Raw genomic sequence first — 18956 nt, forward strand, 5'->3', positions numbered from 1 at the left:
GCTATTATAATTGCATCTGCAATTTTATTTCAAAGCTCCCAATTACACATCCCAATTACAATGTCAAATACTCTTGAGAAATTAAAGTTTATTGCTTTTAATATGATGTACTCGCATCACTATGCTATATAATTAATGAAAAAATTGTCTCAAAAAATGTCAATAATGTCGATTGACAATAATTTATAGGACAATTATTATCCAGCAAAATGTGTTATCGTGACAGACCAAGAACCAACGCAAGTGTATCTACAAGGATAATAATGCTCATTTTTCATTGATAAATAGATTTATTTTTGTGGTTGTTGTATCTATAGTTATTTTTTCCCATTTATCTAGGTTAACAAGGCAGCCAAATATCCCAATCTGCCATTAAAGGTAATTATAATATTGTTAAATTAATACATTGAGCATTATTCTCTTGTCTAGGTATAGTTTTTGATGTAGCTCTTGCCATTAATAATGTTATTAACTGGTTCAGGTGTATCTAATGTTGTAGGTGATGAGAGCCTGTCGGTGTACAGTTCAGCATATGATACGGAATGCTGCTGCCATCTACTGGTGCAACCTAGAAACTACTACAAAAGTGGTTCAAATAAACACTAACTAGGATTCTTTAAATGTATGTGCAGTGGATTTTCTCCATCTGGAGAAATGCTAGGCGATGAGCTGATGGCACGACACAAGAAGGTGATGTCATGTAGATGTGTGATAGGAGCAGGTGGAGAGATTGTCCGCGTGGAGGTGCTCCAAACCGTTCTGTGGTTTGTATCTACACGTCTTTGGGCAGCCCCCAACTACAGGACGGTGACTACAGGACCCTCATTAGGGTCGCGGTGGTATGCCGGAGCCTATCCAATCTAACGTCGGGCGAGAGGTGGGGTAAAGCTGGACTGGTCGCACATTTAGACAACCAACCTCTCCCTCTCTCTCACCCGCTACATGACACTGTGGGTTCCCTTAGCAGCTCCTTCAGCAGCAGACTGTTACACCCACGGTGTAAGAAGGAGAGGTTCCGCAGGTCCTTCATACCGACCGCTGTCAGGCTCTACAACACCTGCACCATTTTGTATTCACTATGTCACTATGCATTCTTTACTTGCGTATCTTGCTTGCTGCTGTAACAAGTGAATTTCCCCGCTGTGGGATAAATAAAGTACAAATACAAATACAAGCATTCACACTCTCATTCATGCCTATGGACAATTTAGAGTAACCTAACGTGCATATCTTTTGGGGATGTGAGCGGTATCCAGAGAAAACCCACTAGAGCACAGGGAGACTCCACACAGAGATGTCCAACGGAAAGTCGAACCCAGATCAGCCAGACTGTGTGGCCAACAAACTACTAGGCCACCGTGCGGCCCATTTAGCTCAATAAGTTAACCAAAATAAAAGAAACAGCTAATAACTTGTTAAATTGTGTACCATTTATACCACCGTATAACAGTTTTATAACTGCATATGGATAATCTGTCATTTGTAGTCGTGACATTTTGTACCGTGTAATTTTAAAGACAAACAACATGCCATAAAACAAAAGAAAATGTTAATGTTAATATTAAATCTTAAATTTAACAAATATAATAAATGTACATTTTTACTTGATTCTTCACGTGCAAAATGTGGGGAATTTTTTTTTTTTTTTTTTAGAAGTCACACACAGGCAAATTAGGTTGTTTGAGCAGGTTAGAGGCAAGACTGCCAATTTTTGTAAAAATAAGAGGCCAAAAAGACGTTTGCCTTGCATTCGATACAAAATAGTTGTGGTTTATTCTTTTGGGAACAAAAAAAATGGCAACAACTGTCACTTCTCAGAAACCAAGAATATCTACAGGAAAGAAATGACAAAGGCTCCTTCTAAGCAAAATGACCAATATTCCTCCACTGGCAAGAACAAAGAGGACCTTAAGATCAATTTAATTTGTGTGTGGATTTTTTTTTTGGAGCATTGTGCATGTTTTTTTTTCTTTCACATTCTGTCTCATTTGAACATTAAAACGTGTTCATTTAATTTGAAAGTCCTTGCAGCCATCATGCCTGCAAGAAAAACTCATGTTGGAATAATTTGGAAAAGAAATATTTGGGGAAAAGATGCCACTATAACTCACATGACTGAATATTATGTCTTTACCACAGTCGCCTTGGATTTGCTCTCAAGGCCCACAAGCACACAACATCCAGTTGTGTTGCTATTGTCTAGTTAGGACTGCTTTCTATTAAAAAGTTTAAACAGATACAATGAAGGCAGTGTTCAACACTCGTGTTTGTGTTGTGTACGCCTATAAAGCATCTTTAAAGGGTGTACATGTCCTGCCTGGTCCAAACGGGTCTGCAGTTAGTCAACCTGGGGGGTCGGGGTGGGGGTTGCTTATGTATGTAGTGCAATGTTTCCCAAATTGCTTTGGAAAGTAAGTTTGATGATTTTTCTCCATTTGACTAGCCCTTTGGTGGTCTAACTAACAAGACAGTCCTCAGTAATCGCTCACGTGTCCTTCCTTGAATGTCCAATTGTTAAAGACCTTGTGTGTCCTTTTCAGCCTCCATATTTCCTTTTTTTGTGTGTTTTCCTCCTGAAGTTGTTGCAGGATTCTTCACAAATTGGGAGGGAAAAAAGAGCACAAGGTCCCACCTCACTGTTGGAAAAGTGCAGGATTGTTTTCTTTTTATATTCTGTAAACGACAAATGTCCACTTCACAAGCCAGCCCCTCTTCCATCTCCTCCCCCTCCTCCTTGTCCAAGCTCTTCCCTCTATCTTAATACAGCAGGTTCTGGATCACAGGGCAGAAGAGGGCTGTAGGTAGTGTAGTAGGTAACAGCAAAGGGGAAATGTCCTCCATATTATGGACCCTAAGGAGGGATCAGTAGGGTACAATTGTGTGGTGATGCGTGTTTTTAAGAAGTGAGACCCATTAGGATTGTTTGAGGCGCTTGCGCGGAGGTCCGAGGAAAGGGCACTGGGCTGACGCCAATGAGCGGTATGCTTCTGCCACCAAATGAGGGTGAGATGCGACCATGGATTTCCAGCCTGCAGTCTCCATCACCTCTGCGGCGTGGCTGGAGGGCAGGAGGGAGGGAGGAGGGACACAGGAGGGATAAAGGACACCGTTCAATTAGTTTCATACAGAAGAAGAGAAATCCCTCTGGAAGATATTGTGGTAAACTATTGAAAATATATTTTTGTTGTTGACCGCTCTCCACTTAAACCTTTTAAACCACAAGCTAAGCCTATATCTTAAGTGCACTGTCAAAAAATCTGCTTCTCCAAGGTCTACTTGGATGATTTTGGTGTCAAAGTAAAGGGGGGACTGTGATGGTTAGTGTAGAAAATGTATAAGTAAATGCTACTGGGCAAGTGAAAATAAAAACCTTTTAAAAAGTTACAAATTTTAGCTGCAAAAAAATAAAACCATCATCAAAGTTATTTGAATTTGTATATACTGTATATTTTTATTTTTTTCCCCCACTACCCTTATCATTCATATTCATACTTTATTCACCACTAAATATATTTTTGAAGTCTTCTAACGCACTTAATAATAATTTTTAAAAATTACAGAATATATTTTGGAATTATAAATAAAATGTATTTGTATTTTTATCATTATTATTTTTGGATGCTACTTTGACCAGTGTTATCATTCATATTCATATTTTATTCATTTATGAATAAAAAAAAATAAGAATGACATTTAAAAAAAAAAATTCTAAGCTCATGTACTTTTTTTTTTTTTTAATCTAATCTTGCTAGGTAGAGAAAAAAAAAAGATAAACATCCTTGTTGGAGGTCATTTCTGCCTCACAGAACAGTAGATTGCAGCTCCTCAGCTTTCTGTGTAAAATTGTGTCACCATCCAAAATGGAAAAAAAAACCCCTGCGAATCAATGAGCTTGAAATGAAAAGCGGTGGTCCTCATGCAACCAAAACAAATAAGTAGATAATGTTGCTGTTGACCTTTCACGTCTATTAATACACATGATGAGCAGTGCAGGTTGAGGGAGGGAAACAATGTGCATGTTGTGCAAGCTGAGAGTCATTATCAAACGCTCAGGAGTCAAGTTGCCCCGATCTCTAGTCTCTGCAAACTACAACAAGATGATATCTGACAGGCCGCTTCTTGTGCAGACAAAATTAAATTAGTGGCTGTGACAGACACACAAAGTGAGCCCCAGCAACACTATGCGACCGAGTTCTGGTGGACAGATTGTACAAGAGTGTATGTGTACTCACTAGTTGATGAAGTCGACCGCCTGCGTTTTGAGCTGGTCGGCGCTGTGCAGGTCTGCCAGGATGAGGATCTCGGCTGCGTTCTCCACCGACAGGCTGGTGCACAGTGCATCTTCGCACATGACCTTCAGTCTCTCTAGAGCATACTGAGGAGGGGGGAGAACGTGAGGGTGAATGGAAGTCAATTTCATATTATTATGCTAAATTTGACTATTATGAAAAATGGACTTATTAATGACAGCATAGGCTTCGCTACACAGCTTAAAATAAAGCTCTGCAAACAAACATAGGAGCTGTTTTATTTTGTTTTTCTTCAACAAATAGGCTAACCTAGCATGATGTTGCTGTTAAAATGTGAGTGTAATGTTAGCACTGTACGTAGTGTTGCTAACATTTGTGTCCTCCTGTCCCACTCCTTAATGTTGCGGTGTTGTATGTGACATATGGCATCTATTAAGTGTGCAAAGTTACAGTGGATATGTAAAAGTGGATAAAGTGCACAATAACACTTCCAAACAGGTGTGGACAAACTCAGCTCATTAGCATTAAGTTTAAAGACACACAAAACAATGAGTTCCCTGTAGGACACCCTAGAAGTGCTTTTAAACTGTCTAGATTTTGGCCAACACACATCCAATACACTATTGAAATGCCCTTACTTTGTCAGCTGCAGCCAGCAGATCATCTGCCATCTTGTCCAGGTTGGGAGCCTTGTCAGTGTAAATGAAGCACATCATCTCTTTGAAGACCTCAGGCTCCACGTCGTTGATTTCCACACGATTCTGACAGGAGCAGATACAGGCAAAGATGAAGTAGCTTTATATTTTTTAAAAATCTTATTAAACAACAATAAGACATTCTGACTCACCTTTTTGCTCTCCTCCATCTCATGTTCAAACATGGCGCTGAATACAGGAGAGCGCGCTGAAAGACACAGGGCAAAAATAATAAAGAGACGTGTATGACTTTAACACTGAATAAACAAGAAGACATGTCTCATGTTGCTACCTGCCAAGATGGCTTTGTGGGCCTGGAACTCCTGGCCGGCCACACACAGGGAACAGTCGGTGAAGCGAGAGTTCTCCCATAAGCCTCCAAGCTCGTCCGCTAGTCTGCAGTCGGGAACCTTCACCATGTTCATGGTGTTCTGGCCAGATATGTTGACCGAGTCCTGCACCACACTCACCTGAAACACACACACGCGTGCACGCACACAAAAACACAGACAACTGAGAAATGACAAGGCAAGATTGGAACACATTACTACAGGACTATTACTCTAGTTAATGCATCACATTGTGTACAGTATCTCATATTTCATCACATCTTCTCAGGGGCCGATCATATAAAAATGAAACCAGTATATACACTTTATGGTAATGGTTGAATTTATTTTGAACATGCATACAAGTTACATTGGAATACATCAGATAGTACAATTCATAGTTCCACATGTCCAAAAAGGAGTAGGAAGACGCAAAGCTTATTTAATCCTACCTCCCATACTTTTCACATCAATTACAATACATTTGTACACTTCCTGTGTTTTAAATGTACCCTTTGCCAATTTTAATTACAGGTACATAGGAAAATGATAAGGCAGTATAACAACGTGGTAAAATAGGAGTCAAGGTTTGTAGTCACTGTAACTAAATGATATAACAGTCATAACAAATATACAATAATAATAACTGATGAAAGGGTTAATAGTTGACAGAAACATACAGTACAGGCCAAAAGTTTGGACACACGCACACACAATACAACCCCATGATCCCAACCCCATTAACAAGGCAAGAAGTTCCATTAGTAATCCTGACAAGGCACACCTGTGAAGTGAAAACCATTTCGGGTGACTACCTCATGAAGCTCACTGAGAGAACACCAAGGGTTATCAGCACTATCAAAAAAAAAAAAAAACAGACATAAATCGTATGTCTAAAATGTTAGACATATTTAGAGTTATTTCACACTTTTTTGTTAGCAAGAGTGATTCAGGACTCTGCTCAGTTGCTCATTCTAGTGCATTGTTTGAGTTCTTTACTCAATCCGTTCCATAATTTGATTCCACATACTGAAAGACTGAAGGTTTTTAGTGTTGTTCTCATAAATACGTGTTTTAAGTTTAATTCTTCCCTAAGATCATATTTCTCTTCCCTAGTTGAGAACAATTGTATAACATTTTTGGGCAGCAGGTTGTTCATCATTTTAGCTGTTTGAAAATTTACTAGATCAGCAAATTTTAATACTTGTGATTTTAGGAGGCCGCACGGTGGCCTAGTTGCATGTTGGCCACGCAATCAGGAGACTGGGAAGATTTGTAGAGTTTTGTATATTCTCCCGTGCGTGCGCGGGTTTTCTCCGGGTACTCCGGTTTCCTCCCACATTCCAAAAACATGCATGTTAGGTTAATTGGCGACTCTAAATTGTCCATAGGTATGAATGAAATCCTTTCCTGTACATCATTCTTGTTTGTGAGTTGTGTGCCTTTTCCTTGTTGTCTTGGTAGTATGATCTTTAGTATTTTTCCAGGTCCTTGATTAGGGTTGGGCATCATTTGAATTTCAGCGATTCCGGTTCCGATCGTTTAGATTCCGGTTCCTAACAATTCTGGATTCTGGATTCTGATTCTTTTCACAGGTAGAGGCATAAAAGTTTGCATGGTTTAAATGAGGGTGCTAACCAAAGTTCTTGGATAAAGTATGTGAATGTCTCCATGATTTTTTAAAATTATATTACATTTTTATGAATTACTTTGCTATGAATTTCTCACAGGGCTATTTTCAACCAGTATAACAAAACGTTGAACTTGAACATAAATGTTTTGTCTCTTTACATAGGAGTGATTTTTATTTTCGAAAACCTTATGAAAAACAATTACACATATCCTGTTGTTTATGTGTTGGAGAGTGTCTTATGATGCAGAATAGACAAAGTGCATCTCAACCATGTTACCGAGTTTCTACTAACCTGTGTGCACAATATCAAACAAGTACGGTGACTGGAGTAACACTTCGAGTGGTCTGGTCAATTTCCTGGCTAAAGATAGCGTTAATGTCAGGTTGTTAATCTATGAAAAAGTACACAGCCTTACATTAGCTGGATATTAGAGTTGGCCACCGTATTCGCAGTATAAAGTATAATTTGTCTGCTGCTTAAATTTTGGCATAAGAGCGACGTAATTGATTGTTTTACTTACCTGACTGGTTGGAAGAAGTTCGGCGTGCTGCGTCAAAAACAGGGGACTCTGTACATTGTGAATCCAGAGGTGTTTAATCATGTTAGTGGTGCACCCTTCTTTGCATGATATGATGGCGTTGCAAATGTTGCACTGCACCGACCACTTTTCTTGCAAAATTTCCGCCAAACTTTGGAGCGCCGTCGCACACTATCCATGGTTGAAATTGATGAACACAAACGCTTCCTGCCGCTTCTTCTACATTGGTGTTCGCCAGCTTCTTCTTTGTTGGTGTTATGCGGCCATTTTTTCCAGTCGGTGGGCTAGTCGATCATCAAAAGTAGGAATCAAATTTTTTTTTTAAATGAACAATCCTGGGAGAATTAGAATGTTAGTCCCGGTTTCCATCGATGCTTGATGCCCGACCCTCTTGTTGATGTCTTTGACAGCAAGCACTCTGGCCTCCGGTCCTCCGTTTAACTTGATGTAAATTTTGCAGTTGGCACGTCAAGTGCCTTGAATCTTTCCCTGCTTCCTCAAGTCACGTGCTTTCTTGACCATGTAAGCATTGCGGTTTGTCATATGCTCATTCATGTAGATGTTTGTTCCATTCAGCTTCTTTCCCGGTTTCAGCAGTAGTCAGTGTACAGTTACATTTACTGTCCACTGAAAATGGCTACACAACGTGAAGGTGAAGGTGATGGAGTGGCAACGTAGGTCTCCTCTAGACTTGAACGTGATAGAGCACCTGTGTGTCATCCTCAAGTGGATGGTAGAGGAGCGCTGCCAGCTGTTTAGACCCTGGTTGTGTGTTGAGTCATTGACACTGATACAGTGCTGTAAAAAAGTGTTTGCCCCCCTTCCTGATTTATTTATTTTTTTGCATGTTTGTCACACTAAAATGTTTCAGATCATCAAACAAATGTAGATATAAGTCAATGACAACACAACTGAACACAAAATTCAGGTTTTAAATGAAACCTTTTATTAAGGGAGAAAAAAAGATCCAAACCTACATTGCCCTGTGTGTGGCTGAATTACAACAATTCTGCAAAGATAAGTGGACCAAAATTCCTGTACAGCGCAGTAAGAGACTGCAAGTTATCGCAAACCCTTGATTGCAGTTGTTGCTGCGAAGGGTAGCCCAACCGGTTTAGGAGGCTTTTTCACTTTTTCACACAGGGCCAAGTAGGTTGCATTTTGTGTTCAGTTGTGTTGTCATTGACTAATATTTACATTTGTTTGATGATCTGAAACATTTAAGTGTAACAAACATGTAAAAAAGTAAATCAAGAAGGGAGCAAACACTTTTTCACACAACTACGTTATTCATCTCCAAGACAAATTCAAATTCATTGAAATTCATTTTCAGTGGACAGTAAATCTATACTGCTTTACAAGCTGTACAACTGACTACTGTAAAATAAGGGGTGTACAGTCGTCCCTCACAATATCACGGTTCGATTATCACTCCCTCGCTGTATCGTGTTGTTTCAAAAATTTATTAATAAATGCTCGCTGTTTTGTGGTTGACTATGCTGTATTTTTAGTCAAAAATATTGAACGACAAAGGTGTATGTAGTATTCTGCCCACTATATGTCAGTAACGTTCCATTGAAACATGAAATGAGATTATGGTTACACTGCATGGAGTCAGCCATGGCATGTCCAACATGATAGAGTGAAAAGAAGTTCTCCTCCCATTCTTCCCAGTGGTAAGTTTTTGGCTTCTTTGTCCTTCTTCCCCACTCCGTTTTAAACCTTTTCTTAAGCTTAGAATACAGTAAATAAATTGGTGGCTAACGAGCTAGCTTGCTAATGGTTAAAGTCATGGCTGTCTCTAGTGTCCCTGCAGTGATCCGGTAGTCTGAGCATTACAGCTGAGCAATGCATTGTAAACAAAGAATTATAGGAGTGTAAAGGTGACTACAGGGGTGTTACTTCATGTCTACGGGGATCTAATAATGGTACAGATTGTATTTAGAAAGTCATAAGCAGATTTTCTATGCTCTAACTACAAAAATGTTCCATTTATTAATACTGAATTCTTTGCGGAAATTCGCTTATCGCAGTCAGGTCTGGAACCAATTAACCACGATAAACGAGGGACGACTGTAATGTGTAATTTGTTATAAAGACTTCTTCAGTAATGTAGAGTTGCTTTCATTATCTGTTCCTGGTCACGTCGCTTTTCCTGAATTCATGCAGTACAATCAAAAGCTCAGTCTAATAGAAAATAATGCAATAAACGAGGGATGACTGTACTCATATTTGTGAGATACTGCTGTAACAATCTACAGGTAACAAGTAAATATGCCCCCTATAGGCTGTGAGTGGTATAGAGACAACTTTGATTTCCAAATCCAATTTTTTTCAGAATGGACTTACAAAATCGTTATAGCCCCTCTGTCCATTACCAGCAGTAACAAAAATTGTCTCGATGGCATCGGCATACCTCACAGAAGAGTGTGAGCTTGTCGTCAGGTAGAAGACCATTGGCCTCATCTAGGAGGAAGTCTCTTCGAATGAACTTTTTAAAGCCCCAGTCTTTACCCTGCACAAAGCGATACGCCCTCTGGCTTTCTGTACGTAGTCAGAACACACAAATGATCAGAACGATATAGTTATAGGTGAAAGATCTGACTCCATTAGACTCACCCATGGCTTTGGTCTCCTCTCCCTTGGCGTTGAGGATGGAGAACTTGAACTTGGCTCGGACCTCGGCCTTTGGACAGCTGACCAGCAGCAGGTAGAGAGACAGGTAGTCTTTGCTCTCCTCGTCCAGGCCTTTAGGATTGACGCGCAAACACCTGAAAGAGGCGGGGGATGCAGCGGTTAATCCTGCAGAACATTATCGTAGGCGTGCAATGATTCCTCGAATAATTCGAGTACCTCGGTTACAAATAAATAATCAAGGATTTTTTTCTGCCTTGAGGAATCGATTACGTCACCAACGCGCTTACGTTATCCACTCAGAGGACGAAGAAGGAAGCGGATGTTTGAAGGCACGGGAAGACTGAAGAGGCGAGAGAAAGCGACAAGGCAACGAAAGAGAAGGAAAACAAAATGTAAAAAGCAGACAAAATGTGGCTAAACAGCAAGTTGAACACCGTGACGTGTATCCGTTGAAACGCAGGACTTGCATACCACAACCGCACATCTTAAATGTTGCATCATCTCCTCCCGAACAGAGTGGAAGATCCGAGACAAGGTAAAATTAACGTAGCGCAAATCAGTGAGATTAAGGTTAATGTACTTTACTAACATAACGTTAGCCGTGTGGAGGGCTAGCATGCTCTAAATTATGACTACTGGCGCATGTGTGGCAGTTTATCACGATGGTAACATGACTTCATACAGGGTTTATTTCATCTGCAAAAACACAGTGCTGTGATTTAAGAAGAAGGAAAATGAAAACATTTTAGCTCACTAATCATCTTGCAGACAATACTGTGTAATGGACCAAGGAAATGCGTGTCTCACTCTCTTACTTGAGAGTAATGCGTTCCATGACAGAAGGTGTCTTCATTTTACTTTGAACACTACAAAACTATCTTATAAAGAATATTTGTCTTACTTCTACTCAGCCTGTCTAAGTTTAGGATTTATAAATGCACAGACATCAACATAATGTAACATGTAATTCAGTCTTACTAAAATAATTATTATTTCTCTTCTTTTCTAGTAAATAGCTACAGTCTGGAATGGATAAATAACAACAGCACCATCATGTAGTCCGTCAGACCGAAGAAAATACAGATTGTTCCTATGCACAATGTGAATTTATGAAATAAAACGGTTGATTATCTACAAAAATTAAACCTATTGGTTGTTCATTATTTGGTGAAAAGTTTTATTTTCTCTTGTGTATTGATCTTTAACCAAGCAAAAATAGTTTTTTTCCAAATACATTTTACATTACATAACATTTTCAGTAGAATACTCGATTACTAAAATATTCGATAGCTGCAGCCCTACATGATAGGACTGTGCAGCTCGGCCGTCCACTCACCACTTTAGCTTGTCATTGGCCCCTGAAGAGAAGGTGGAGCTCTTGATGACCTCGCCCATCTCCTCACGACAGAAGCTGAAGTTGTTGATGGTCCACATGTACGAGAACTTCACTACTTTGATCTGCAAAAAGACAAAAATACAAATGTAGTCATAGAAGATTTAAATACGATACACAGAGACTCATTTTTCATGTTCTCCTCTTTTGGCTAAAATAATGCAAATGAGCGAACACTTTAATCCAATAAGGAGCAAATGTGTATTGATAGGGTCTATATGCCAAGAACTTACTTACCTTACTAGTAGACCTACAATACATTAACATAGTCAAAATAATTCTTTTATCATATTAAATGTGATTACTTCAGATTATTTTACAAACACAATAAAATTATGTTTCATAAACAACAAATTCATCTGTCAGCTGGGATAGACTCCAGCACACCTGTCCACCCTAGTGAGGATTAGCGGCATAGAAGATGGATGGATGTCAAAGAAAACCTTTCATGTGTATGCATACATTGTTTGCAAAATACAGCCTCTTTACCCAAAATTCAAGAATAAAAAAATAAATAAATTGTAGGCATTTTTAAGAATTTCAAGCATCGCATTAATTGATTGTTAAGAATGAATCATTTGTGTGATTAATCGCACATTGAAGCAAGTGAGGCAAAATGGAGTGCACTACTGAGCGCCCACCAGCACAGCACAAGGGGTGTCACAAGACCTCACGAGATTAAAACGTGACAAGATTTCTTGTTCAGGAAAGTGGTGGGCAATAGGCCTGGGACGATAATAAAGTAAATAATGAAATCACACAATAAATGAAAATGAACTTGATAATTTAGCCAATACATTGCAATGTCGTTACTCCTCGTCTCCTGCCTCCAAACAAGCAGGAAGACGGTTCACACCATGCATTGGTTTCAGCACCTTAGCACCCCAGGCGCGTTTGTTCCATAGAACAATGGCAAAACAGACTGAGCCCTTTTGTCAGTCATACAGTCTCTTTGTCTTGGTGGGTGGAGGCGGGGCCGCTACCATACACACAGAGTGCAGAAGGCCGTAGCCTCGTGAGGAGCAATGCAAGGTAACACAGTACAAATGAAATTAGTAGACTGCAATGTATTGTCATATTTTTTTATTTTCCTTTTTTTTTTTTTAAAGTAATGGTAAAATCGTGTCTCTTAGACCCAATCTCGTGCATCGTCTCATCTCATGAACTGAGTGTCTTGTGACGCCCCTATGATTCACTCTCATAACTGGGCTATGGAAGGTTGAGTATTCTATTCAATACACATCAATAATAATATAGATTACTAAATTAATTCATCAAAGAAATGTCATCAAATGCCCATCCCGAGGGAGAATGTAGATGATTTCTTTTATGATTTATCTGAACATTCTCTTCTCACATTCTTTCACATCAGTATACATCACATATCACAATGCCACATGTCCAAAAGGAGTAGGAAGAAGCAGAGCTTATTGAATCTTACCCCCTTGACTAACAACTGTTTGGTCACTTTTAAGGATAGGGCCGATCCAATCCACTATCGGTACTGGATTCCGATACCAGCGTAATTCACTTATCAAAAATGATAAATATCACCTGCGGAGATTTCCGATCCATGAACTACAGCTGTGTTTTAATGTTGTCAGCAAACATAGCTAGAAGTATATCAGCAAAAATACACCCAAAAAACAAGGAGTATCCGCAACCATGGCTGTCTCCACACATGTGCTGCAGCCATCCTCCTCACTCGCGCCGTGCCACACACACGCGCACACGCACGGCAAAAATAGTCAGACCTCTGCACAACACAAAACTTCGGGGGAGTTTATTACAGCCTCATATAAAATCAACAGTAATGATAATGTAGAGAAGTTATGTGCGAGGTTAAGAGTTCTGTATTGTCCGACTGTTTGTAAAGCCACGTCAGGCTGGGCGCACGTGTGGTGACAGCTACATTCGCTGATATTTTTCCAGCTACCGTATTTTCACGACCATAAGGCGCATTTAAAAGTCTTAAATTTTGTCCAAAATGGGCAGGGCGCCTTATAATGCGGAGCGCCGTATGTGTGTACCGAGTTCCAAAATCTGTAAGTGTTGCTGTGTGACTTTTATGAGCGACTGACTGGGAGCGTCTCCTGCCGACACGCTGGTTATATAGAGGAAAGGTGGACGTGACTGAGGACACTAAAGGGACGCCCCTGTAGTTATATAAGTATATTTTATGAAATGGCGCCATCTATCCATCCGGGCAAGGACTCCCGTGGCGCAGCAACATCCAGCGGATTACAAGGAAAGCTGGCCATCTTCCGCTCCTACTGCAGTAAAAACATTGCAGACAACTACTACCCAACTAGATCACCAACATGGACGACGTGCCACTCACTTTCGACGTCCTCGTGAACCACACTGTAGAGAAGGGGACCAGCACGGTAGCGATACACACAAGACACGAGAAGTCAGCTTTTACTGTTGTGCTTGGTTGCCATGGTAATGGACAGAAACTGCTACCTGTGGTGATTTTTAAGAGGAAGACGCTGCCTAAAGAAAAGTTTCCAGCCGGACCAATCAAAGGGGCTGGAAGGACGAGGAGAAAATGGCTGAGTGACGTGTACGGAAAGAGACCGGATGTTTTTTCCCACGCGTCACCACAGCCGCTGTGAAAAACCAAGTGCAGCAAATGAACTTGGAGCTTGACATCATTCCGGGAGGCTTGACGAATGAACTCCAACCGCTGGACATCGGTGTAAACACGGTGTTTAAAGTGAAGTTACGAGCGGCGTGGGAGCGATGGATGACAGCTAGCGAACACAGCTTCACTAAGACTGGGAAGCAGCGCCGTGTGAGTTTCGCTACTATTTGTGAATGGATGTAAATACGGCGTTTAAAGTTAAGTTGCGAGCGGCGTGGGAGCGATGAATGACAGCTAGCGAACACAACTTCACTAAGACTGGGAGGCAGCGCCGTGAGAGTTTCGCCACTATTTGTGAATGGATGTAAACACGGCGTTTAAAGTTAAGTTGCGAGCGGCGTGGGAGCAATGAATGACAGCTAGTGAACACAGCTTCACTAATGGATTGTGGATGTTTGGGCTAACGTGTCTGATGCACTGTTGTTTGAGCTTTCACAAAAGCAGCATCATTTCTGAGGCGCCGCACAGCAACGAGACTGACTGACAATGATGACAGGTGTTTGATGGAGAACTTGCCCCGCTGTTCATTTGGGATACACAAGATAAAGACTTTGATGGATTTGTGGATGAGGATTGATGAAAAATAATGTGAGTACATTGTTAAATACTTCAATAAAGTACAACTGAACTCAGTTTTGCTGCCGCTGGCTTTTTAAAAACATACAATAGCATGCATGCTAGCATATTGTAGCGTCGCTGGGAGCACTTCCTGTCACCCAGCATGCTTTGCGGTAGTGTTTTGGTGCAAATGCTCTTAAAGTTACATGTTTGAGCTACATAGTTGTTAGTTATTGTTCTGCAAAAGTAGCGGTAGTGTCTTGACTGTTTTTGCGTTGCTGTGTGATGTTTTTAGTTGTGCACCATGACTGAGACTGTTGTGTTGAGTGATGACCATCCTGATTTCAAGTTGGTTTGATAAACTGAATGAGAGTTCTGCTCTTAATTTATCTAAAGAAATAAAGCATTGTCGCTTCCTCACTGACTTCTTAGCAACACAGTATGTTTTAGTATGACCTGTGCCCAATAATACGGTGCGCCTTGTGTATGTGTTAAATACAGAAATAGCACATGTAACTGAGACTGCGCCTTTTAATACGGTGCGCCTTATGGTCGTGAAAATGCTGTACATTTGCTGATATTGTTTTGCTGTAGTTGCCCATTAAAAGGGATAGTTCGGATTTTTTTTACATGAAGTTCTATGACATCCCCATCAGCATTATAGTCGAATAACAGCGACTTACCCCCCACTTGGTCTCCTAAGTCCCGTTCTGGTCAGATTTCTGTGATGAAGAACGTAGTTCCGCTTGGTTTCTGGGGACAATTAAGTAAAGAGTTTGGCTTCTAAAAATAACGTGTTCAAAAGATTAAAACATTTGCATCAGGATACGGCGGGAGACAGATAACGCCAAGCGTTTTGTGAGGTCTGATTTTTTTGAGAAGGCATTTTTGTGATGCAAATGTTTTAATCTTTTGAATACATATTGTTTTGAGAAGCCAAAGTCTTTACTTAGCAACTAAGTGAAACTATGTTCTTCATCACAGAAATCTGACCAGAACTGAACTTAGGAGACCAAGTGGAGGGTAAGTTGTTGTTAATAGACTACAATGCTTACGGGAATGTCATACAACTTCATGTCAAAAAATCTGAACTATCCCTTTAAATCAGACAGAGCTCTGGTATCAGAATTGTACAGTTATCTGCAGATATCAGGATGGGATTGAAACTGTGTGTGGACCGGTGCACCCCTAGCCACTTTACCTGCGTGTAGCACCAGCTCTCAGCCACAGGCCCGCTGGACATTTCTGCCGGGGGAGGGGGACTCGGGACTCTTGACATTGCCAGCGTGACAGAAGGTGTTGGTCTCAAGAGGAGGATGCGGAGGAATCTGTCGCTTCCACTCGTCAGCGCTCTGTCCAAAAGTCCATCTACATCAGAAACAGCGAGATGGAAGCAGTTCGCCCCCTATAGACAATTGGTAAAATTTTTGATCCCGCTTCACAAAGTCATCCTTTGTTCAAGAATCGTCTCCATTCTTAACAGCAATCACTAAGAAAGGTTTCCGAATATTTTTGAATGCACTGTTTAATGTGTCAGTACTTTTTGCACAACTTGCTGATCTCTAACAAGGAGCTGAAATGCATAATTCACAACAGGTGATTTTTCTACAAAAAATTTCACAGAAAGGCATACCTGGGACTCTTCCAGTCTCTCTGTATCTCTATTGCAACCTGCTGATGACATTCTGTGACTCTCTAAGCTCAGTGGCCACTTCCCTCTGAGAACAAAATGTGCTTAAAATAAAAACCCTACACTACATTCCACACAGTCATCATTTACAAGTGCTTTGACAACACACGCTAGAGTGTAGTATAGCTAACAGCTTCTTGGCTAATGACTGATCATCACATTTCAAAACAGCCTGGCGATGGAAGGGTCACACATGACCGACCCGTGTGAAAAACACCAGAAATAGAATCGAATTGGCACAAGTGGCATAAGTGCAAGGTTTTCCATAGTGTTTATTTGCAGTGCATGTCTGTTTGGACTGCTTGTTACATGGCTCAAGGTGATTAACACACCACAGCCTATCATAGCAATCATCACCAGCATGGGGAATGGTATCAGTGCGTGTTATGATCTTTTGGAAGTCATTGGGTTGCTCATACGTGGACTGCCACATTCATTGAGCCTCAAGCTATTCAGCTACGAGCTACTAGTATACTTAATAATAGTAGTAAATATTGGCACTATTTAATGAAAAGAGTTCCAATAGTACTTTTTCCAACAAAAAACTACACTGGGCCCACCCTGCAAACAGCTGTCCTACATTGCTACCTTTGCGCAAAAATAAACTCCACTATTAAACAAATAATGTTTAAGCAGGCTTCCGAAATATAATATTCATGTAAAATACATTTACTAAGATATATACTGACATCTGAACAAATGTCAATCTACTAGGGGACAGTAGCAGGTAGCAAACCTGCTAACACTAGATATAATTGACGAAGTCACTGTTAGAAAATCTTACATTACAATCTTTATCAGATTAAAGAATGTAATGTTAGTGTGGTGGGGGAAAAGACAACACAATATATGTTATACGAGTTATCTGTGACGGTGGATCGAGGCGATAGCTAGAACGCTAGCTAACTTCAATCACGCTAGCTGCTCGCTAGTTAGCCACATACTGTGGCTGCTACTAGCAGAGATAACCAAATTAATAGCAAATCGCAACATTAGCTGCGCTTAAGAACACAGCGCAACAAGCTCCGTGGCGTTGTTTTCTCACTCTCGTTTACTCCATTTGTTGCTTTTAGTGTGATTTATCAACGGCCTTACCTCTTATTTGAGGTCGCTAGCTTTCCAGGATCTTCTGTTGTTGTTAGCTTATAAGTGGCAGTCCTGAACAGTGTGACGTCACCGAGAACGCCTCCCGCTGCACTGACGAGTAACATGCTTTTCTCCACACCGTCATTGTTTTGGTATGGTATGGTTCATTTGTTTTAAATATGCTTAATAAGTTACATTAAGGACCATCATATGATTACATTTACACCATTCAACATGTCCGAAAAGAAGTATGAAGAAGCAGAGTTTATCCTATCCCTTCTCCATATCTACTAATATTATTAATAATACAGTCACAGCATAGGTTGACACTTTTCGTCATTAACAGTTTGTTCACTTCCATGTGTGTAAATTAGTGGGCAGATCGATCCAAATGTCGGTAATATCGATGTCAAGCCAACCAGTTACTGTAATTGTATAACACGTTTTAAAAACAGCAACCACTGACCAAAATACTTAACAGGAGTACAAGGAGTAAAACATAAGAAACACAAAAAAATAACTAAAATATACAGCGATGAAAAATAAAACAGATAAAAGAGTAAAACACCACATAAGAACAAATGTCAAAACAATAAAAATCAAGCACTAAACAATAAAATCAAAATAATATCAAAATAGTTTAAAAACCACACGGAAAAAGAGAAATTGTAATATTTGTAGGGTAGTATCACATCGATACCAGCGCGACGAGCTTGATATTTTTCAGTTCTCTTCTATATTTATTTTCACACATATCTCTTTTTGTTGTGTCATTTAAATATATTACATATGTATAAATTGTTATATTGTTTACTTGGGGTGTCACAAGATCACGTGAGATTAAAATGCGACGTGATTTCTCGTTGAGAAATGTGGGCACTAGGCCTGGGATGATAATAAATGATTTCATTCATCACACAATAAATTGAAATGAACTTGAAATGAAAATGAAATAACTGAGCCGGCCTGAATACACCGCCATGCGCATGCCTGTCTGGTTTCCTCATCTCCCGCCTCCAAACAGCGAGGAAGAGGATTCACTCTGTGCATTGGTTTGAGTACCTTAGTGTGTTTGTGCCATAGAACAACGGCATGAACGGAGTGAGCCCTTTTGTCAGTTGCATAGTCTCTTCATCTCAGTGGGTGGCGGCGGGGCCTGTAGCATACACACTCAAAAGAGCAAAAGAGTGTAATGTAGGAGAAATTATATTAGTAGTAGGGATGTCCTGATCTCCGTTTTTTGGCTTGCGATCCGAGCCGATTTTTTTTTTTATAGCCTTGCCGATCCGATCAGGTACCGATCTTTTTTTTTTTTTTAAATAATAAGCTTTTGTTACAAAAACATGAATTTGTGGAATTGAATATGCTTATGAAAATAGCTCATTAAACATAATGCAACCAAAGTATTGCTGAATTTACTTTGTTACACAGCATGACCAACAATATTGTTTGGCTTTTGTAACAAACCTCTGTGAGTCAGGTCCCTAATAAAGGTCCAA

At 40.1% G+C, this 18956-nt stretch overlaps 1 protein-coding gene across 5 annotated transcripts; it reads right to left on the minus strand.

Annotated features, from left to right (window-relative positions):
- Positions 1-1017: 1017 nt before the first annotated feature.
- On the minus strand, positions 1018-17556 carry spop (speckle type BTB/POZ protein). 5 transcript variants are annotated; one of them, XM_054768847.1, is made up of 10 exons: positions 17467-17556; positions 15883-16049; positions 11420-11541; positions 10066-10217; positions 9863-9990; positions 5238-5415; positions 5098-5153; positions 4889-5011; positions 4233-4375; positions 1018-3058 (listed from the first exon to the last, which is right to left on the minus strand). In XM_054768847.1, exons 2-10 carry the CDS (start codon positions 15958-15960, stop codon positions 2914-2916), a joined length of 1125 nt encoding a protein of 374 aa, XP_054624822.1. In that variant the 5' UTR covers positions 15961-16049; positions 17467-17556; the 3' UTR covers positions 1018-2913. The 5 variants fall into 5 exon arrangements, with proteins under 5 accessions (XP_054624822.1, XP_054624821.1, XP_054624824.1 ...); XM_054768846.1 differs by having other exon boundaries at positions 15883-16086; positions 17467-17555; XM_054768849.1 differs by having other exon boundaries at positions 15883-16033; positions 17467-17544.
- Between the last annotated feature and the right edge of the window lie 1400 nt (positions 17557-18956).

Source organism: Dunckerocampus dactyliophorus, chromosome 2 (assembly GCF_027744805.1).
Source record: "Dunckerocampus dactyliophorus isolate RoL2022-P2 chromosome 2, RoL_Ddac_1.1, whole genome shotgun sequence".
Taxonomy (NCBI): domain Eukaryota; kingdom Metazoa; phylum Chordata; class Actinopteri; order Syngnathiformes; family Syngnathidae; genus Dunckerocampus; species Dunckerocampus dactyliophorus.